At 38.9% G+C, this 20,154-nt stretch overlaps 1 protein-coding gene across 1 annotated transcript; it reads left to right on the forward strand.

Annotated features, from left to right (window-relative positions):
- Positions 1-2,266: 2,266 nt before the first annotated feature.
- ackr3a (atypical chemokine receptor 3a) lies at positions 2,267-7,999 on the forward strand. Its single transcript, XM_044132193.1, has 2 exons — positions 2,267-2,431; positions 5,388-7,999. The coding sequence occupies exon 2, from the start codon at positions 5,459-5,461 to the stop codon at positions 6,587-6,589; it is 1,131 nt and encodes a 376-aa protein (XP_043988128.1). The 5' UTR covers positions 2,267-2,431; positions 5,388-5,458; the 3' UTR covers positions 6,590-7,999.
- Positions 8,000-20,154: the final 12,155 nt, after the last annotated feature.

The raw sequence follows: 20,154 nt of genomic DNA on the forward strand, positions 1-20,154 counted from the left end.
AGTCTTTCAGATTGCTTCAAAACCAATACAGTCATTTTTTCCTGAGCGCCAGTATACCGTCTTTTCTCAAAACACAAATACACACACATACACACCCCTGCTGTTCCCACTCTGGCCTTCCTGTGAATGAGGACTGCAGAACAGAGGTTGGCAGAAGTCTGCGGGACTACGGATGCTTATCAGAGGGGCTTACAAATCCCCCCCGATGATTCTGATATGGAAGACAATGGATATGCGTGCGTAGTGGGAGCTTTCTTTAAAGCCTCATTGAAACTGACTTCACTGCTTTGCTCTTTTAATGAGGTCAGAGCAGCCCACTGGGCGCATTTGAATCAATGAATACAAGACCGACAGTCATAATAAACTTTATAAGCTGTCTGACTTGGGCAAGCCGCTTGTCTTTTTTATAAGAAAATAAAAGCTGGACATGCTGAGCCTTTGTTAGTTCAATGATTCGGCCTTTGAAAGTGATATCATTTATTTTTCAGAGCTTGATCAAAGTGTGTTATCATTATGAGGCCAAACAAACACCGTCTCTTGCCGCACTGTGAGCTGGAATTCCACAGCTCCGCTTCCTTTTGTGATCCGTTCTTTGTATTGAACTTGGGGTTAATTGCCCAGCCGGAAGCAGCTGCGAGGCCTCTGGAGCTGCAGGTGAGTTCTCAGAGATTCTTTGTGCACACATGAGCCTCCTGCACAGCTCTGAGCAGCCTCCAAGGAAATTCCCTAAAATGAGAACAAATAAATCTGCAGCTAGGATTATGGCTGGTAGTTTTAAATGAAAACTGCACAGGTTTAAAAAAATAAAATAAAAAATAGATGCGCCTCTGAAATGTAATCTTGATGTTAAAAAGGTTTAAAAAATGGCAGAGTAATATTTTCTACAATAGCTGGTTAATAATGTGTTGTCAGTTACTGTTGTGGGAGTGGGTGGTGGGTTAGACCCATTTGTTGGTTTTGGGTGGATGCGGAAGGCAATCGTTGTGGTTCACTGAACGTCTGAAACTTCAGTTTCATATCTAGGCAAATTGGGGTGGGGCAGAAATCACTGCCCCTGTCCAGTCATTGTGGAAAAGTGTATTGCATGTAATACAAGGAACATACGTTGCTGTTTGTGGGCTTTTTTTGGTTAATAAAACTTGTCGTTGTTGACACCACCCACAAGAAGGGCGAGCAATCAAAGGACTGTTGTAAAAATAGCTGGCTGTTGCAGAGTGCTTTATTCGAACTGTTTATAGGAAAGTTAAGTGGATGAAAAAACTGAACTAGAGTAAGATGCACAAGAAAGATTAAACCCCATTTAAAAGTTTAGTGAAAACACAGATTGCAGTACTTCAAAAACCACCACACGTTGACTTGTGCTACTTGTCCAGGATATGGGCTACAACTATCGCATTCCTTGTGTTAAGCCATTCCTGAGCCGGGGACCTTGGAAGCTTCTTACCCTGACTCTGCAATACAGACAAGCTGAAGGCTGTAATTAATGTGAGCTTTCTTAGCACAATGGCTGAAACATAGTTTTGAATGTTGGGTCTAGGTTTTTATTACTGTGGAACAAGGGGGCGGGGGAGTTTTTTTAAGGTTTTGAGACATTATTTGCCTGAAGCTATTGGACAGAAAACAGGTAGAGATCCTGTGAATTGAAATGAACTGCACCAATGTGAAGATCAGACTTTGACTCTGTTTAGATGCCTCATCTAAGCAGCCTTAAGTTGTGTAATTGAGTTCTCCAGCTCATCTGCAGCGTTAGTTCTGCTGTCTTATATGTATCTTTGTCATGGTTACTCACACAGTTATCGGTTCTTTTGGCAGTGCATGTGCCAAGTCCAGCTGGAAAATGAAACCAGTATTTCTTTTGCTATGGCAGTGACCAAATCAATGCTTTGAATAACAGTTTTTTAAGCCACTGTAATAAAAAATAGCATCAATAAAATCTAAATGTAACGCTCTGCATGCAATGAATTCGTGCAAGTTTCACTTTTTGATTTGAATGACTGAAATAAATTTACTTTCGATTACATTTTAAGATGGTGATGCGCTGAAATAGTACAGACGCGTTTACACTTTGCACTATTTTACTAAAGGGCCCTAGAGAATCAGAGGCAGAAATGTTAATTTTCCTGTTTTGTTATTTTCCCCCAATTGGCCGAAACTGGCTGGGCTGCGTGATGTTTTGAATGCCGGAGGTGATGCCATATCAATACGCAGGACTGCTGGGACCAGCCTTAGGAGGCGTAGCTCTTTTTATCAGCAAGTGCAGGTCGAGGGAGTGGATCACATTTACTGCAGAAGGAGTGAGGCACACGCGAAGTTTTTTTCTCACTGCAGAGTGGAGGTCTCTTTGAAACACCGAAGTAATCTCAAGCAAATCTGATCCACAGACGAGAGACTGCGATTAAAAAGGAGAAGACGAAAAAAAAAAAAAAATCAGGTAAGGGTTCGGGAAGAAGAAGCGAAACTTTTTAACGGAGATGCTGCGACTTTCCTCTGCTTGCTTTTCTATAAATACTTCGCTCTTTCGAGGAATCACGGCAACTTTTCTAACACCTTTCTGCTGACGCCTGATACGACAAAACAATGTTAGCTACAATTTTTGTCGCTCGTTTGTGTGCTTGCGCCATTTGTTTGCCTCGGGTCTGGAGCGAGATTGTAGCTTCAAATCTGATACAGGTTTGTTGACAGCCTGATTCAAATCAACAATGATTATAGTGACATTGTAAGCATCCGCTGTGAGCAGCTGCAAGCTGAGATCGCTCGTTCCATTTGGAGTTCATGCGTAATAACGCACCCAGTGACACATCACCGGTTATCTACGCGGAAACATTGGGTCTCGTGCAAAGAGGCCAGAGATTTTATCCGGGAGCCTGTCGATCGGGACTGACAGGAGCGGCGTCTGACGAACACGCTGCACCTGCGCTATTCACGTCGACCAGCATTTGCACATGAAACGAATTGGTGTATTGTGAAACAAATGACGTTTGGCCCTTCTTTTGTAGTGGGTTGAAAACGTGGAGAAAATGAGAGGTAAACATACAGTGGGAAAGAGGGAGACTTTATGTGCAGTCTGTTTGTTATCTCATGTTGCCGGTGTCAGGAGGTTAATTCGCTTGAAGCCCGGGAGGCGACCTGGCACCTTCAGGTATTTTCCATATAATATAGAGGAGTTCGAATTGCGTGGGATTATCGCAGCTCAAACGAATATCTCCTATCTTATCAAGATGATTTAAAAGAAGGGCATCAGATATGTGTTCAATCAGAGTTATCTCAAAGGAGTAAGTTAAAAGTCTTGCGATCAGTAAGGACTTCTGTTGATACGGGCAGATTCATACATTTTAACTGCGAGGGGTATCCCTGAAATACAGAAACGTAACCAAATAACTGCCATAATAACACAATTGCAGAGTTAAGAGCTTGTATTATTATTATTATTATTATTATTATTATTATTATTATTATTATTATTATTATTATTATTATTATTATTACATTTTGTCTTCAGTGTATTTTACAGTGTATTTTATTTAATAAACCTATGACTTGTGCAGTAGTAGCCAAATAGCAAATTCCTTTCTTTTTTCAAACAAATCTAAAAAAAAAAAAAAAAAAAAAAAAAAAAAAACCACAAACAAAAAAACTAGTGGTATGCATTTGTATTCAGCACCTATTTTCTCTAATTCCCCTAAAGGAAATCATGTGCAGTCATTTGCGTTCAGCAGCCACCTATTTAGTAAATAGAGTCCTCCTGTGTGTAAATCACTCTCAGTGTAAATAGAGTTAATCTGTGAAAGCCTCAGAGGTTTGTTTGAGAGCTTTAGTGAACAACACTATCATAAAGACCGAGTAACAGAGCTGGCAGGCCAGGGGTGAAGTTGTGGAAAGGTATAAAGCAGTTTTAGGTAGTGAAACAATAACTCAAGGTTTTAGCAGAAGTCAGTACAACTTGGTATCAATACCCCCTGATGATTTCAAACTCATCTCTGTGTTTCTTCTGTTTTACTTCATGTGTATGTAATCTGATAAATACTGGAAAGGCACATGTTTTCTAAAGTTGAGTGAGTACAAGTTGGCAGACCATCCCCAAACAACTGCTTTTCTATAGGTTCCAGGTGTCCTTTTTCAACTTCTTTACATACACTTCGTCATTCCTCATCCTGTGTGACTCTGTGCCAATTATCACGTGTGCAGCATTAGTCTCTCCCTACAGACAGATGTCTGACACGGTCACATTTCACTGCTCCGTAGCGTGCTGTGCCCAAACCAGTGGTCGGTGACCCTCTTTTTAACCTCGGCCAAAGCATTTTGCCGCCGTCAGGCCCCCCTGCTGATCTTTGCACACAATTCACTCTGTGGGCGTACGAGTCAGTGAGGGGCAAACGGCAGGGTTAAGCCACTCATGTTCTGGTTTTGATCCATCACCCCTCACCTCTGATCTCTCACACTGTGGTGGGCTGACAGTTAGCAGAGAGAGACATTGCAGGAAAAAAAAGCTGCCAATGCGGGCCACGCAGGGGTGAGGCTCTCAGTGTCCAAAGGGCTGGAGACGCCAACTTCTTTTACCCGACCGACTGTTTCATTTGCTTACATTCACTCCAGGTTTGAAATCTTATGTTGTGTTCATGCTTTATTGGAATCAGATGTTGCAAGATGACGTATTCGGAGCCATGCGCAACTTTTCCTTTGATCAACTGGGTGGTGACAGCTGATCTCTCGCCCTCTCTTTTCCTGCCTCATGAGCGGAGAAAAGACATGGGATTCTATGTGTTTTACAAAAACAAGCAAGCTAAGGAAAAAAAAAAACCTCTTTAAAGAGGCATCAGATTTCCCACCCTCACCAGTGCTTTATCTTGGAATGCCCAGAATGCTCCGGAAATACACCGTGTTTGGATTTCTCAGTCCTGCTTCCTTATGTCCACTCTGCTCTCTCTGCCAGTGGAGCTAATATAAACATTTATTGTGCTGCCCCCAGAGTGCACATCCATCATTGAAACACCCTACCATTTATGAGAGGATAACAAAGAGGTGTTAGGAACTCATGAAAGCACTGTTTTAACAACTTAACCACATTAGGGTTGGATTCTTTGCAATCTTATGTTTTTCTAGCTCAGTGAGTCCTCCTGTAAAGTAAAACATGGTTTCTGCAGCTGAATAACTCTGCTGAATACTATTTGCATTTGTATTGTATATTGTATTTTATTGTATAACTTGTATTCTTCTATTCTGTTCATATAATTTGTCCCTCTTGTTCACACCAAAGGCTGACCTGGTTGGAGCATTCACTTGATCAGTTTTAGCTTGCAGATCCCAGTCACCAGACAATGTTTTGATGTTTCTCCTGACATCTAACTGGTTATGAAAAGTTATTAAGTTGTTTTTATTTGTCTTCACAGGATCCATCCCTGTAGGACTTCTGGAGTGCATTACCTCCCAGTAGTCTGTGGTCTTCCCCCAGTGTCACAAAATGAGTCTTAGTGCCACGGAGCTGGAGGAGCTGTGGGAGTCCTTTGGAGAGCTGAATGTCTCTGACAGCTTCAGCAACATATCAAGAGTGGATGTGATGGTGTGTACCACAGCTTTTAACCGCAATGCCCTGCTGTACTCCATGTGCGTCCTCTACACTTTTATCTTCATTATCGGATTGGCTGCCAATGGTCTGGTCCTCTGGGTGAACATCCGTGCCCAAAGAGACTCCACTCCTCGCCATGAGACGCATATGTACATTGCTCATCTAGCAGTTGCAGATTTATGTGTGTGCGTCACTCTTCCTGTGTGGGTGAGCTCCCTGGCCCAACATGGCCACTGGCCATTTGGCGAAGTGGCATGCAAGCTCACGCACCTCCTATTCTCTGTGAACCTCTTTGGCAGCATCTTCTTCCTGGCCTGCATGAGCGTGGACCGCTACCTAAGCGTGATGCAGCACAGAGAGGAGGGAGGCACTCGCAGGAAGTTGATCCGTCGAGCTGCATGTTTCGGGGTGTGGCTTCTGGCTTTGGTGGCGTCTTCTCCTGAAACCTACTTCCTGCGTGCTGTGAAGTCGGTGCACGGAGACACTATGATGTGCAGGCCGGAGTATCCAGAGGAAAACCACAGGGAGTGGATGGTGGGAGTGCAGCTCAGCTTCATCCTGCTGGGTTTTGTTCTTCCCTTTCCAGTCATTGCAGTGTTTTACACCCTACTAGCCAGAGCTTTCAGTCGCTCTTCTTCCTCATCATCCTCATCTTCCCATTTGGAGCAGGAGCGCCGTGTGAGCCGCAGGGTAATTCTGGCCTACATTGTGATTTTCCTGGCCTGCTGGGGGCCCTATCATGCTGCTCTGCTGGTTGACGCACTGTCACAACTGGGCCTGGTGCCACTGACTTGCGGCCTGGAGAACGTGCTCTATGTGGCCTTGCACCTCACCCAGTGCCTGTCCCTGCTCCACTGCTGTTTCAACCCCATTCTCTACAACTTCATCAATCGCAACTACCGCTACGACCTCATGAAGGCCTTCATTTTCAAATACTCAACTCGAACGGGCTTGGCACATCTTATTGAGACTAATAACATGTCAGAGACTGAATACTCAGCTGTAGAAAACCCACCACTGATCTGACCTCAGTGAGTCTAGCAGCGTATGAACTTGTGCTCCGCTTGATTTATCTGCTCTAAACCTATCGAGCATCTTTTTCACAGACATCTGCTTTAGACCTAGAAAGACTTGAAGACTAATCAAAAAGCACTTAAAGCAGTTTAAAATAGCAGTTGATTTACAAATCATTGTAGATAAAAAGCCAAAATTGAGTGTAAATTGTATGAAATCATTGTTTTTTGATTATGTATGTATGCTCTGTGGATTGGTGTGTGTAGTGTGAGTGATGTACATTATCAGCAGAATAATACCTTTGTAGTCTATATACTTTTGTGTATTTATGCATATTTACACTGTTTGTCTCTTTTCTGTTGTAATGCAAACTCTTCGCACAATTTCTCATATCGTAAAACATTTCCTCATCATTTGCAGCTGAGCCGCTATCTGACTCCATTGCTTTTGTCCTGCTGCCACATTGTGAATATTAACCTCATTTTAGTCAGCAGAAGCCTTCAGAAAAAAAGATTTTCTTTTTAAAATCCTAAAAACATGTTTTTACTGTTTTCAATTATTTTATTTTTTTTGTAGTTGTTGCTTAAGTATTTATGGCACTCTTTTGGATTATGAAACATCATCTCTGAAGCATCAGAGGTTATGAAGCATGCTAGCTTAGCTAAAGTTAGCTTACCACACCTTGGCCTATTAACCTAGAAAACACCAGTTCATATATTATTTCCTTATAAGCCAATTAAGAAAACCTCTTTTAAAAAATTAAGAACTTAAAAAAAAAAAATAAAAAAAAAATTCCTGCTTTTTTTGGACATAAACGTTCTCCACTTTTATCTGTAGGCTTCTGCTGAGACTACTGATTTTATAAAGCAAGAATAAAAAGCTCCAGATGTTACTGAATACTCCTTTATTACATAATACTGTCTGTTTTGTTATGTCAGTAAATTATATTGTTGAAAGTTGTGGCAGTTACACATGTTCATGTGTTAATAATTCTTTTCTGTCTGCACACAGGCCACAGACACAGTTCATGACCTAACAACATTAATAAGCAGCTTGCGTCCTGTAATGGAGGCAGCAGCTGCGGTGAACAGCTTTAGAATATGCCTGTTTGAGATCAAATTCCATAAATATCAATGTACTGATTCAGATTTGATTGTTTATCTGTACATGAACCAAAAGCTTGACACCAAGGGATAATATTTATGTGTGCTGAGTATTGAGAGATACATTTTATTCACTGTGTTATTTTGATATGATGTCATAGTAGGTTTTGTGTTACACTTGTATGCCTTTTGCAAAGATTTTATGTAGGATAAGAAAAGAGCAGAGACACAAACATGTTTTTGTAAGACGACAAGCATTCCCTTTGCATTGTAATGTACAGCATGTGTTTTGTTATATAATAAAAACAGACAAAAAAAACCCATCTGCATCAATGTTTTTTTCAATGTTCAAAAAATGGATTAACATCTTTCTGACTTATAATTTTAGCATGACTAAATATTGTATTTACTTATTATGAGTCACGTAAAACCCTAAGGGGTTAATGTTGATGGAATGTGGGTTTGGAAAACATTTCCCACTAAGTCTGAGTTATTAAGTTCAAAATAAACACAAAAGGCATCAAGCCTCTGCAGGAAAAAAAGTAAATAAGTATCACTTTCTGTGGTTTATTCCAGCTGTCCTGTGAAATGTACACTAAACTTTAGTCTGTTCACGGTTCAGTTGCTGAAACTTAGAGGAAAAGACACATTATACAGTTACTGACGCACACTACAGCAAAAGAGTAGAAACATTGCCCTTCTCCTCTTTTCAAAGCAACAACGCAAATTTCTTTTGAGTTTCCACTTACAAAGAAAGACATTGTTAGTGTGGAGCACTTTAGTTTGTGATTTGTCATGTCCAAGCTGCTGTTGGTTCTGTTGCGTTGAAGCAAGAAGTTCCTGGGTTCAGTCCCAGGACCGTGCTTGTGCAGGTTTTTTCTGGGTACTCTGGCTTTTTCCCACAGTTTGAAAACATGTTTGATAAGTCTCACTAGAGACTAATCAAATCTCATTATATTGTACTTAGATCTGAATATGAGTGTGTGTAGAGAATGAAAATAGTTTCAATAAAGAGAAAACCATTAACTTAATCATTTGTTGAAAACAACAATTTCATTTGTTGCGTTTGTTTTCATGCAACAAATCATTTTCTTGGTTTCATGAAAATAACTTTTATGCAAATATCTTGCTTTGTTGCAGGATTTCCATGCAGCAATCAATGAAAATCATGTCTTATATGAGTTTGTATTGAATCTCACCTTCCTTTAAAGAAAGTGTGGCAGAGAATGGATGTGGTGAAATCTCAGGAAAATTACTTTAAAAAGCATAAGCAAGCAAAACTGCTATCCTTTTTTATTGCTTGTCTTTAGCAACATATTTTCACTCTTTTCCAAAGCATTTAGTCCCACTTCTGATACCCTTGAGACAGTATATTTCATTTAAAAGCTGTGCTAAAGGTTTGCACTGGTGAAACCAGGGAAGCACGTGTTGCTTGCAGAACTGCTGGCACAGTCCTGCCACTCTGTTTCAGGTCAGTCTGATAAGGAAGCTGTGCGGGGAATTTCGAAGGTTAAACTAAGCGAGTGACCTGCTAATGATACCCCTCCAGTTTCCTTTCTTTTCCAGACACAACCTTGATCTTGCAGCACTCCTACAGTGCACAGGCCTCCCTCTCCTTTCTTGGTCTGAATCTTTTTCCCTGTGTGAGACCTGCTCATCTGACCCCGTCAATATCCTCCAAAGGCTTTTTTACAGGTCAGCGATTCTCCACTTACTAACTCATCTACAATGCATACACAGTGCTTTGTAGTTAGGTATGAAAGGCTTTGCTCTTGAAGGTGATCACCATGCAAGTGGATTTTAAAGAAAGAGTTGTGGGACCTAATTAAACCCATCTGCTGTGTGTTTCAGTTTGATTAAAAGCAAACATGCTTTGGAGTATGCAAAGACTATGCATTTGAAATATATTTAAAATGTTATAAAATAAGACACAGAACTTCTCTACAGGACTGATCTGAACAGTGTTTTTCCTTTATCATTGAAGCTAAAAATCATCTGTGTTGGAGCCAGAGGCATATTAAGATGAGAAACCTTATTATCTCAGTGGCCCACACATAGATTCAGTGAAGAATTATACATATCTAGACTGTATAAGTCTAAAGGCTCATTGGTTTATAGGTGAAAGAGATAGAGGACAAAAGTTTCAACTACAAAATTGGGATGTCCCTATGAGAACCATCGTTTGTAAGAATTTACTTAAAAATATTGCATGATAATATATGTTCATAAATGCATGAGAAACAAGGAGACATTTGTATGCAATGTTATTTTCTATGTTTGTTAAGGAAAATTGAAAAAGAAGTCTAGAGTACACTTGGGTCCCAGAAATGATCGTTTTGTTGAAAATTAATTTAAAAATGTAATTTAAAAAAATGCAGATTTTCTGTTAACTTTGATGACTGGATCAGAAAAATACATTTGTGACTTACATAACACCAATCAAAAGTGTATTGTACACAGAAATGTCAACCTATTGAAAAGTTTGTCCACATCCATCTATTGAGTGTATACAGTGTATACACTCAATAGATGGATGAGTTTCCTTTTGAATGAATTGCTGCATCATTGTTGGCATGAAAATGATCGGCTTGTGATTGGTTTGTCTTGACAATACTTCAAAGATTATTTAATAAATTATGTCAGGCCAGTTTGCTGGTTCGTCAATATCTGATTTACTGTGTTTATTAAATCAGATATTGATACTATTGGCAGCGTGAAGAGGCACTAGCTCATGTTAGAAAAGGAAATCGTCACTTTCATAAAATTTGTCAGCCGATGGAAACATGAAATGCTCTAAAGTTGATAAATTGCAGCATCAGATGACAGTGTGTGGAAACTTCACATGGCATCTTAAACAACCGGGATGCTCTCCCCAAACTCTGGGATTTAAAACAGGATGCTAAATTACTTTCATCTGAAAAGAAAACCTTTGAACACAGAGCAACATTTTCCGAAGTTTCATTTCCGCCCAGGTAAGACATTTCTGTGTCTGGTTTAGGAGTGGCTCAACACAGTGAATGCAGTGTGTCCAGCTTCCTGGATATGTTTATGTGCTGCCAGCCACTGTCAACACCTTCTGAATCTCTTTAAGTTGCTTGCATGAGCTTTGCTTCAAAATCATCTCAAGGTTTCTTGTACACCTAACTCTTCCAGATGTTTTCTTTCCACTTAACTTTCCAGTTTTGTACTTAGGTGCAATAATGCATAGGAAAAAACATGGCATCCTTTTTACTTAAAAAACATATTTTCATTGGTCTCACATAATATTCAATATATCATTCTAAGAAACTGTTTTCAGGCTTCAGTAAATCATCAAAATTGACCAGAATGCTTGAAGTGGAACATGTAAGCTATGTTGCAGATTATTTTTTTAATTGCCATTCCTGGGAGACTGGGTTTCTCAGGGTGAAAAGTGAGGCTTCACTCCAGTAAAATGGCTTATATTTCCCCAGGAATGCATTTATGTTATGAACTGCTGTGCTTTGTCACAGTTTGCCAGCTCTAATTAGATTATTCTGCTTTAAGATGTTTCACATGCAGAAGTATCCAACCTTTCATTGAGAACCTTTTCTGACCAAACTCTAACGCGGTGCAGTTAAAATGCTGAACCAGCCTCAGAGGAGAAAACTGCAAGTCTCATCATTTACCACCTTGTCTTTAATTTTAGCTTTATGTTTTCCTGGTGCTCAGACAGCGTGCGATCTCCTTGTCAAAACAAAGGAAACGCGTTGAGTGAAAAATATCAGAATCTAAACTGCCTCAAGAATCAAGTCTAGGAACTGGGAATTCAGTTCTCATTTTACTTAAATCAGATTTTCTCTGATTTAACAGCAGTTACTTAATGGCCAACTATCTGCTTTTGGTGTGATTTAATAAGCGGATGTAATGGAGCATAAATTCTGTTAATGGAGTGAGGTTCTTTTGCTTCTCATTTCACAATAATGGCCTCTATCTTTCACTGAGACAAGATAACATGAATGAATTATGAAATAGAAACGAGGTGCAGCAGCACAGAGCAATTCATAGTACATGGATTCTTTCCCGTTTTCTCCAGGAGGTGCACACTTTGAAATTTTACGCACAGTTATCCAATGATCTTAAGGCAAACATGCCTGTGTGGTCAAAGAAACTGTAATATTGTTTCTGGACTGTTTCCAGGCATGGATGTTGATTCCTAATATAGTTTGCTCTTGCTTTGCTCCATGTGGTGAAGGACTGAACAGGGTGACATAAAAAGGCTTTAAATATTTAATGAAGTAGAATGAGAAATCAGCAGCTGCTTGTTGTCAGAGGGAGTTTTTAGTGGGCATATGAAGAAAACCTCATTGTCTGGGTTAGTGTAGCACTACTCTACTGTCAGCAGGAAAGAACAACCCGTGTGGCCAGATGTGGGACAGATGTTTAGTCTAAAAGAAAAGACAAAAAAAACGGCTTAAAGACAACTGAACTGGATTTTTGATGAATCGATGAAACAGAAAGTTACAAAGACATGCATCATTTAGTATTCCCTGATTTAATTTTTATAAAGGCAGAGTGTTTAAGTGAGCTGGGAAATATCACCACTTCAATGACATGTCTTTTAAGAAAAGTTTCTGTTTCATGCAACAAGGCCACAACTCTCAAAAGAACTCTCTGAAAGACTGAGCTTTGGTCATTTCATAAACAACACCAAAGGATTTATTTTCCAAAGTATAGGAGTTCTCATCCAGCTGCATCTAACAGCTAAACAATCAGCGATGGATAATTAAAGTTTTGTGTGTACGCAGTGAACCCAGCGGATGAGTCCATTAAGATGATTATTTTTATTATTTGTTTGTTGTGTGAGGGTATAAACAGGCATGATGATGTTGGTCTGAAATCACAGGCAAATAAACAAAAAAAAAAAAAAACAACTATCTGCAATTAAGCATAAATTCAGAACAAACAAAATGAAGCACATCACATTCTTCAGTAGTTTGCTATCACATCTTTAGGTTCTCTCTTAAACATATGACATAACATCCGGCTTTGTTGTGACCAAGGGCTGTCAGTCACTTTGTATTATACCATTATCTTGTGAAAACAATAAAGTTTAACTAATAATGTTTGAAATCCTCAAGAACAGAAAGTATAGCTGGATATGTTCTTTTTGCTGAATAATTTAAACACTATAGTCCTATACTATAATCCTCTTTTGCCTTTTGAACTGCTTAACTCTTCATGATGTAGATTCAACAAGGTGTTGGAAATGTTTCTCAAAGATTTTGGTTCATATTTAAATAATGGAATTATAAATGATGTAATTATTGCTTGGATTTGTAAACTGCACATCCATGATGCAAATTTTGTAGATTTTTGTTTAGTCTTTAAGCTATTGTGTACCTCTGCTCAAACTCCTATTTTTAAACGGTCACCTGATTTTTCATGGTTCAGCGTTGCTACTTTAAAGAATAACAACTGTCAACAAACTTAATGTTGTTCATTCTGTAATTGTATCTATTCATCAAAATGCTAAAAGTACAAGCACACACAATAAACAATATTATTACAAGGAAATAAATAAAAGGGACTATAATAAATACATGTCAACAAATGGCTTCAGTAATCAATTCATTTTACTCAATGAACAAAAACTAAATACTAATGCTCTGCTTTTTTTTCCCCACAAACCTCAGTCTGTCCAGTTCATTGTTGAGGGATGGCATTGGGTTAGAGGCAGGCTTCACCCTGGACACTTTACCAATCCATCAGCAGGGTAACACAAAGACAAACATCCATGCATCCACACACTCACAAAGTCAACTGAGAACCCCTAATTCACCCAACATGCATATTTCTGGATTGTGGGAGGAAACCTAAGTAGCCCAAGTAAAACCAATCAGGGGGGACATAGAAACCCTGCAAAAGCCTGCCAAACTGATATTTAATCCTTAGGCCTTGTTGCCATGAGGTTTTAGCAATAACCACACCACTTTGCTGCCCACATTTTACCCCAATAAATGTATAAATATGCAGACTCAAAGAAACAAAGAACTACAGTAGCTCAGTGGTTGCTCTACCTCTACATGGAGAGAATGGTTGACTAAATTTCTAAACGTGATTTACAGTGAAAGCTGTGTTTAGACACTGTTTTTAAAATAAGTTTCACATGCACTCTGAATTATGGGAAGTCCTCTTCATTGTTTACTGCTCCATGGTGTTTTTCAACCATTTCTTTTGAAAACCTCTAATCATTGCAAGATCCACAAATGCAATGGTTCAAGGATGAGACACATTGCTGCTCAGGCACCATATCGGGGGTTGATTTATACCACAAGTCGTGCCCAAGCTTTGTTTCCAGTGTTTAGAAGTCCCCTAATTCATTCACCATCCTGATGGTTTCAAGAGTTCAGCCCGATGCTCAGCCTCAGGTTCAATCTCCACTCAATCATTCAAATGGGACACTCGTGTCAGAACCAATATCAAATCTTCAGAGAAGTTCTGGGGAAAAGAAGACAGCTGCAAAAAAGCTTTGGGACATACATAAGTCCAAGCAACCCACTTGGCTGAGTTATTAAAGTCATATCAGTCAGGCATTTTATAAGGAGTCAGTAATGCGTTTGGAGTAACTACCTAACGGATTATGAGGCGATATCTAAAATATTAAGTTACTGATATTAACCTATGTCTAATTAACAAATCTTTTTTTTTTGTATCAGTATATCATTTCTAGAGAGTGGCATTACAGTTAAAAATTTACTTCTAGAACACACTTGGTCATGTTTACTATAGTTTCCTGTTAAAACCTCCCATTTTTCCTATATGGGTAATAAATGACTTCCCAACAGTCCTTTGAGACCAAGTCCAGATAATGAGCTTATTTTGATTCCTGGGAATGAATAAAGGTGCTGACCTACCTTTATCACAGCTGTCACTGTGTGTTAACAGACACGCTCATGTTTGAAAGCAGGATTTATGTGAAGTGACAAAAAAGCACAGCAAGCCTTTTGCTGCATGAGATGTTTTGTCTGTGGTGATGTTTGAGCAGCCAAATGTCCTCCTTTGGTTCCTGTCTGGGGTCAGACTGTGGCATTCTGCTACATAAACACGCCTTGTTTTTTCAGACAAGACCATGCTTCACAGTGAAGTCAACATGACATTACAGCCCCAGAGCAATTTTAATAAGGCTCATAAACATGCAGCTGCCTCCTTGTTCTGTCTGCTTATTAAGTCATGGCACAGTCAGTTTGTGAAACATTCAATTTGTAAGACATAAACTGTCCTCTGATCTAAGATTTTTCCATTTTACTTATGGAAAGAAGCTCACTTAGCTACTTTCAGGTGGTCTTTTATAATGAAAGACTACATCGTTTTACTACAACTGTGATGTATTTTGATCATCAAGGCTGAAATAATACTGCCTTCATAAAACACCTATGGGAAAAAGAATTGCAGTAGAGGCTCAATTTCTGTACATTCACAAAATAAAACACATCAATACCTTTGGGTTGTGATTGTGTCCCATATAACTTACTCATCACTGGTGATCCAGACTCTGCAGCTTCCATGTTTTGTTTGTTTTTTGACAGAGATTAATCTTTTTCCTAAGCAGGAGCATCTAAAGGGCGGTCTTATATTGGAAATCAGACTTCAATAATGAACTAAATTCAATTCAATAATAAATTCAATTTATAAAAGGAAGTCAAAACCTACTGAAGTTTGAAAAATGTAATCGCTCTCACACTGAATTCCAAGTTTTGAAAAGCTGGAGTCCGTCTGGCCAACCATGAGCTTAGGTTCAACATGGATGCACATTCAAAACATATTAAAAGTTGAAAAATAAATCTCTATTTGTATGACATTTTATATTTCTTTAAGCTATACGAAGGGCAGTTTAAAAAACAAACTGGTTTTCACAATATTCCTTTTTATCTAAAAAGGGATTTTTTTGTTGCTGTGTAAAACAGAATTGCAGAGCGTTTTTATTTGGTTGTATTGCTAATGGTAGATAGCAAAGTACCAAGGCACAAAGAGAAACAAATAAGAATAAATTTTTTATTTGCACCTTGAAAATGCGCTCAATAATTGTTCTGGCGTCACCTACTTGTAGCAATTCAAGCTGGTGACTATATTTCATAGAATTTGTCCTGGCTCTAAACACTAGAGGAGCATGCTTTGCTCCGAGAGTATCTTCCTCAAAGGGAATTATTTTTATATTTCTGACTAGGAAACCCCAATGTAGCATAAGTTAAATCTTGTTCTGGCTCCCGATGAATTTTTTGTTAATGTTTTATCAAGAGCAGTTTCCTGAAGTGCCAGACAAATGATAGCATGTTTCCTCACTGTTTAGATATGTCCTGTTGATAAGTTGGTCCATTACATGTTTTAGTGCAGTTAGTGTGTAGACACAAATTACAGAATGTATTTTTTTTGTCTCACTTCATGATGTTAGACGTTGGTTTTGGGTCTCATAACAATTAATGAGTAATCTTTCAACTGCTATGATAAAAAGTCCAAGAAAGCAGAAAACATCAACTTGTTTTTCTCTCACAGCTTTTATACAAGTTCCTGTATAAATTGGAGCTATGATTCCTGACATGTTGCTAAGTTTTCAGAAACACTTATTTTTTCATTGTTTAAATATTAACTTTTGCATGTGTATATATGTGCTCCCTAGGGCCACAATATATAGAGCTGTCTGAACATAATGTTTCAGATCAAAAGGAAGAACATGGAAATTCCCCCAACACTATTCTTTCCAGCTTTTCCCTCCACACAGTGCAGCAATTTGTCTGCATTCTGATATTCTCATTATAACATTCCAACCGCTGAAGATATGTATTGTTTAAACATGCATCAATGCCCTGTCACGTACCACAAAAACCATTCATCGTGTGTTGTGCGCATTGTCAAAGATGTCGTTGAGCTTATTTTACTTGTGTCTGGGAACGATTACACCTGAAGGCTTATACACTTCAAATGGAAAGCAATATTCCCAAGCTGCTTAATGAGAGTGAAAAAAAAAAGATAATGGCAGAAATTATTGACTATAATTGGCTGTGAATGAAAAGTATATTCAAAACCTGCTTTTTCAATCACGTGGACGTTTTGAGAGAAAATCCAAGACCTGTAAAATGCTTTGACCGTGGTTTGGTTGACATAAAAAAAAAACAACGCTGAGGATTCAAGCCTCTTGCCAACTGTGGTTCAGAAATGTATGCGCCAATTAGATTGATTAGTCATGTTACTCATAGCAAAACCCGATTGCAGGCTGGTTTATGTTCTGTAGAAATTCATTACACTTGTCGAAAAATCACACCAACTCAACAGTGATTAGCTCTGATTACTTGTTTAAGTCTGTCTAGGACCAACAGGGAGTATTACGCAGAAACACTGTGTGATATCACTTCACAGGGAGTTTCTCAAGTCATCACTGACACACAAAGAAAATTCACACCCTGAGGTAAAAATGAACGTCTCCTCGTCATTCAACCACCACCTTCGAGAGAGACTTGGCTGAAGCGTGGCTCCTCGTTATCTTCCATTACATTGCAGTTACTGGCTGCTGCCGGAGACGAGCTTCGACAACGTTCCTCCTGACTCACTCTACCCAGCATGCAAAACGTTGTTTTAGTTACATGCTTCCTCTGGCTCAAAAGAAACTATGATTTATGCTATGCTATGCTCCTGCGATAAAAGAAAAAAAGAAATAACGAGCAACCCAATACACACCCACAAAAACAGAAACCAGACTACTGTAAGCAAAACAAAATGTCTCAAAGATTGAAATTTCTCACTTTCAACAGACTGCTTTCTCTGTAATTTTAAATATGTATGAAAAGAAGAATTATATTTGCTTTCCTTGGATTAATTTCAAAAGCCATGATAAATTTTTACTTGGCTTCAGAAATGAATTTGTGAGAGAACTCATGAGAAACAAAACAGGAGGAGTGAGATGGATATGGGAGGAAGTGGTTGTTTCCGGGTGGGTTTTAGGGCAGTGAAGGGTGTGTCACATCACAGTTTCCACACCCAGTCTGACACCAAGTTTCTCACAACTGACTGAATGAAAATATGTAACGGATTGTATATCCCTCTCTGGCATTCTGTTGTAAAGAGAATGTTTTCAGAGCCTTAACAGAGGATTTCTCTTCCATCCTGCTTAAAGAGAGACAAAGAGCTTCAGGAGAACCTTTAAATAATCTTTATTTCTAATTATTTCTAATTAGAAATAAATTTAAATTTTATTTCAAATTTTTATGATGATTTCCCACTTACAATTAATTCAAACATGACATTTAAGATCAGCATGTCCCCTCAGACAAATAAAAATGCAGTATGTTTGGATACAGATATGTGGGCTTAATGAAAAGCATATTTAATGCATTTGATTTTTCAAAATATTATTTTGTTAATGTAGGCACCTGTCACGTCCTGGTCAACCTCTGTAAGTCCATAAAGCTTGTTAGCATAAAGAGTCATGTAGAGATTCTGGACTTTTTGTACTGATTGTATTGTTTAAGATGTTTTTTTATTAAATGTGTTTTCTTTGTGCAGCACTTTAATCTGCATTCATTTTTATAAACAGGTGCTATTAAATAAGGACTTACTTTTGTTCTAGTATGTCTCACTTATTAGAACACACAAAGTTATGCGGACTGCACAGTGGCGCAGTTGGTAGAGCTGTTGCCTTGCAGCAAGAAGGTCCTGGGTTCGATTCCCGGCCCGGGGTCTTTCTGCATGGAGTTTGCATGTTCTCCCTGTGCATGCGTGGGTTCTCTCCGGGTTCTCCGGCTTCCTCCCACAGTCCAAAAACATGACTGTCAGGTTAATTGGTTTCTCTAAAATTCTCCCTAGGTGTGAGGGTGTGTGTGCGTGGTTGTTTGTCTTGTGTGTCTCTGTGTTGCCCTGCGACAGACTGGCGACCTGTCCAGGGTGAACCCCGCCTCTCGCCCGGGACGAGGCTGGAGATAGGCACCAGCAACCCTCCCGACCCCATTTAGGGAAGAAGGGTGTAAAGAAAATGGATGGATGGATGGATGGACAAAGTTATGCATCATTATTAAACTAGTTTGCTGGAACAAATGTATTGTGCAAGTTATTTTCAGAATTGTACCATACTGATCTACTTGATAAAAAGACATTCAGATATTAGCATTTCGTGTCTGACTCAGTGTACATGATCTTGATATTTTTCTGCCAAGTCACTTTAGTAACATAAAGCATCAAACAGATGTAATTTGAGCATTTGGGCTAAACATGTCAGAATGATGACATGACAGATAGGGAATGAGCAACACAAAGCCTTTTTTGTCTGACTTTATTGGAAAACCCCTTGATAAAAATTGAGTCCATTTGAAGAACAATATTGAAAAAAATATAAAAGGAAGAAAATTACAGCAATTAATTTGAGTCAAGTTAAAGTTCAAGGTTCTTTGATGTGTTTCTGGCTCTGATGGGTCTGCTCAGCTTGGAAATTTAGTTCTAAAGCTGGCCCATTACCTTCGTTACAAATGCAACTCTCATTGGCTCGTATAGTTCATGTGCATGGCTGCAATGCAACTTTCAGTGTGATTTCAAACACTGAAGGATATCTAAAAAAAATCTAGAAAACAAAAGAGTATGTATCTCTCCCCTCAGGAACATCCCCCTGCTCATTCTAAAGGCCCTTCAATTGTTTTTCAGGCCAAAATAGACATATTGTTCTCTAATTCATTTATTTTCACCATACAAGTAATTAGCACATTTCTGTTGAATACCACCAAAGGCAGCTCATGTACCACCAGCAGAAGTTGTACCACTGTTTGAGAACCACAGCTTTATGGTTAAGTTACATTACATACAAAGACTACATACACAACTGTATGTATGAAGATGATGTAAGCCCACCTTGACACCAAAGAGATGTACGAGGAACTGTAGGGTCATGAAGTATTGTGTCTACTGGGAAATAAAATATAGAAGTACAACAATAGCACTGTAAAGTGCTTGAAATGTTAGGTTTTTTAAATTTAGGACCTTACTGAGCAAATGAGCTACATAGCTTTAAAACTGCATTAACACTTGAAGGTTGATCTGATTACCCTCTACAATGACTAAGCAAACACAAAGTGAGATACTCAGGCCTATCAGTAAAAATGATGAGGGCAAGACTTGCACATTGTAGCTTCATGGACATTTCTTCTGAATGGACATGGGTTGACAGAACCCACATCTTAGACCTCCAGCATTTCATCTAAAGTGCCAATTCTAAAGAATGTTTTTGTCAGGTTGTTTAGCTCAATCCTGTCAGACTGTACTCTTGACGGATGGATATTTTCATTGGGGTAGAAATGCCTCAACTAAAGACTGCAACCTAAACTGGCCTTTCCACTCTGGTCTTACAATGGGTATATGGTTTGTAATTCTATAGGAGCAGAGGGGGTTTGAACAAACATGAGTTTCAGGGAGGAGGATGGGCAAGGCTGTGGTTTACCACATTCTGCTACAGTATTAAATAACTCCCCTTCACATGCC

This window comes from Gambusia affinis, linkage group LG11 (genome assembly GCF_019740435.1).
Source record: "Gambusia affinis linkage group LG11, SWU_Gaff_1.0, whole genome shotgun sequence".
NCBI classification, from domain to species: domain Eukaryota; kingdom Metazoa; phylum Chordata; class Actinopteri; order Cyprinodontiformes; family Poeciliidae; genus Gambusia; species Gambusia affinis.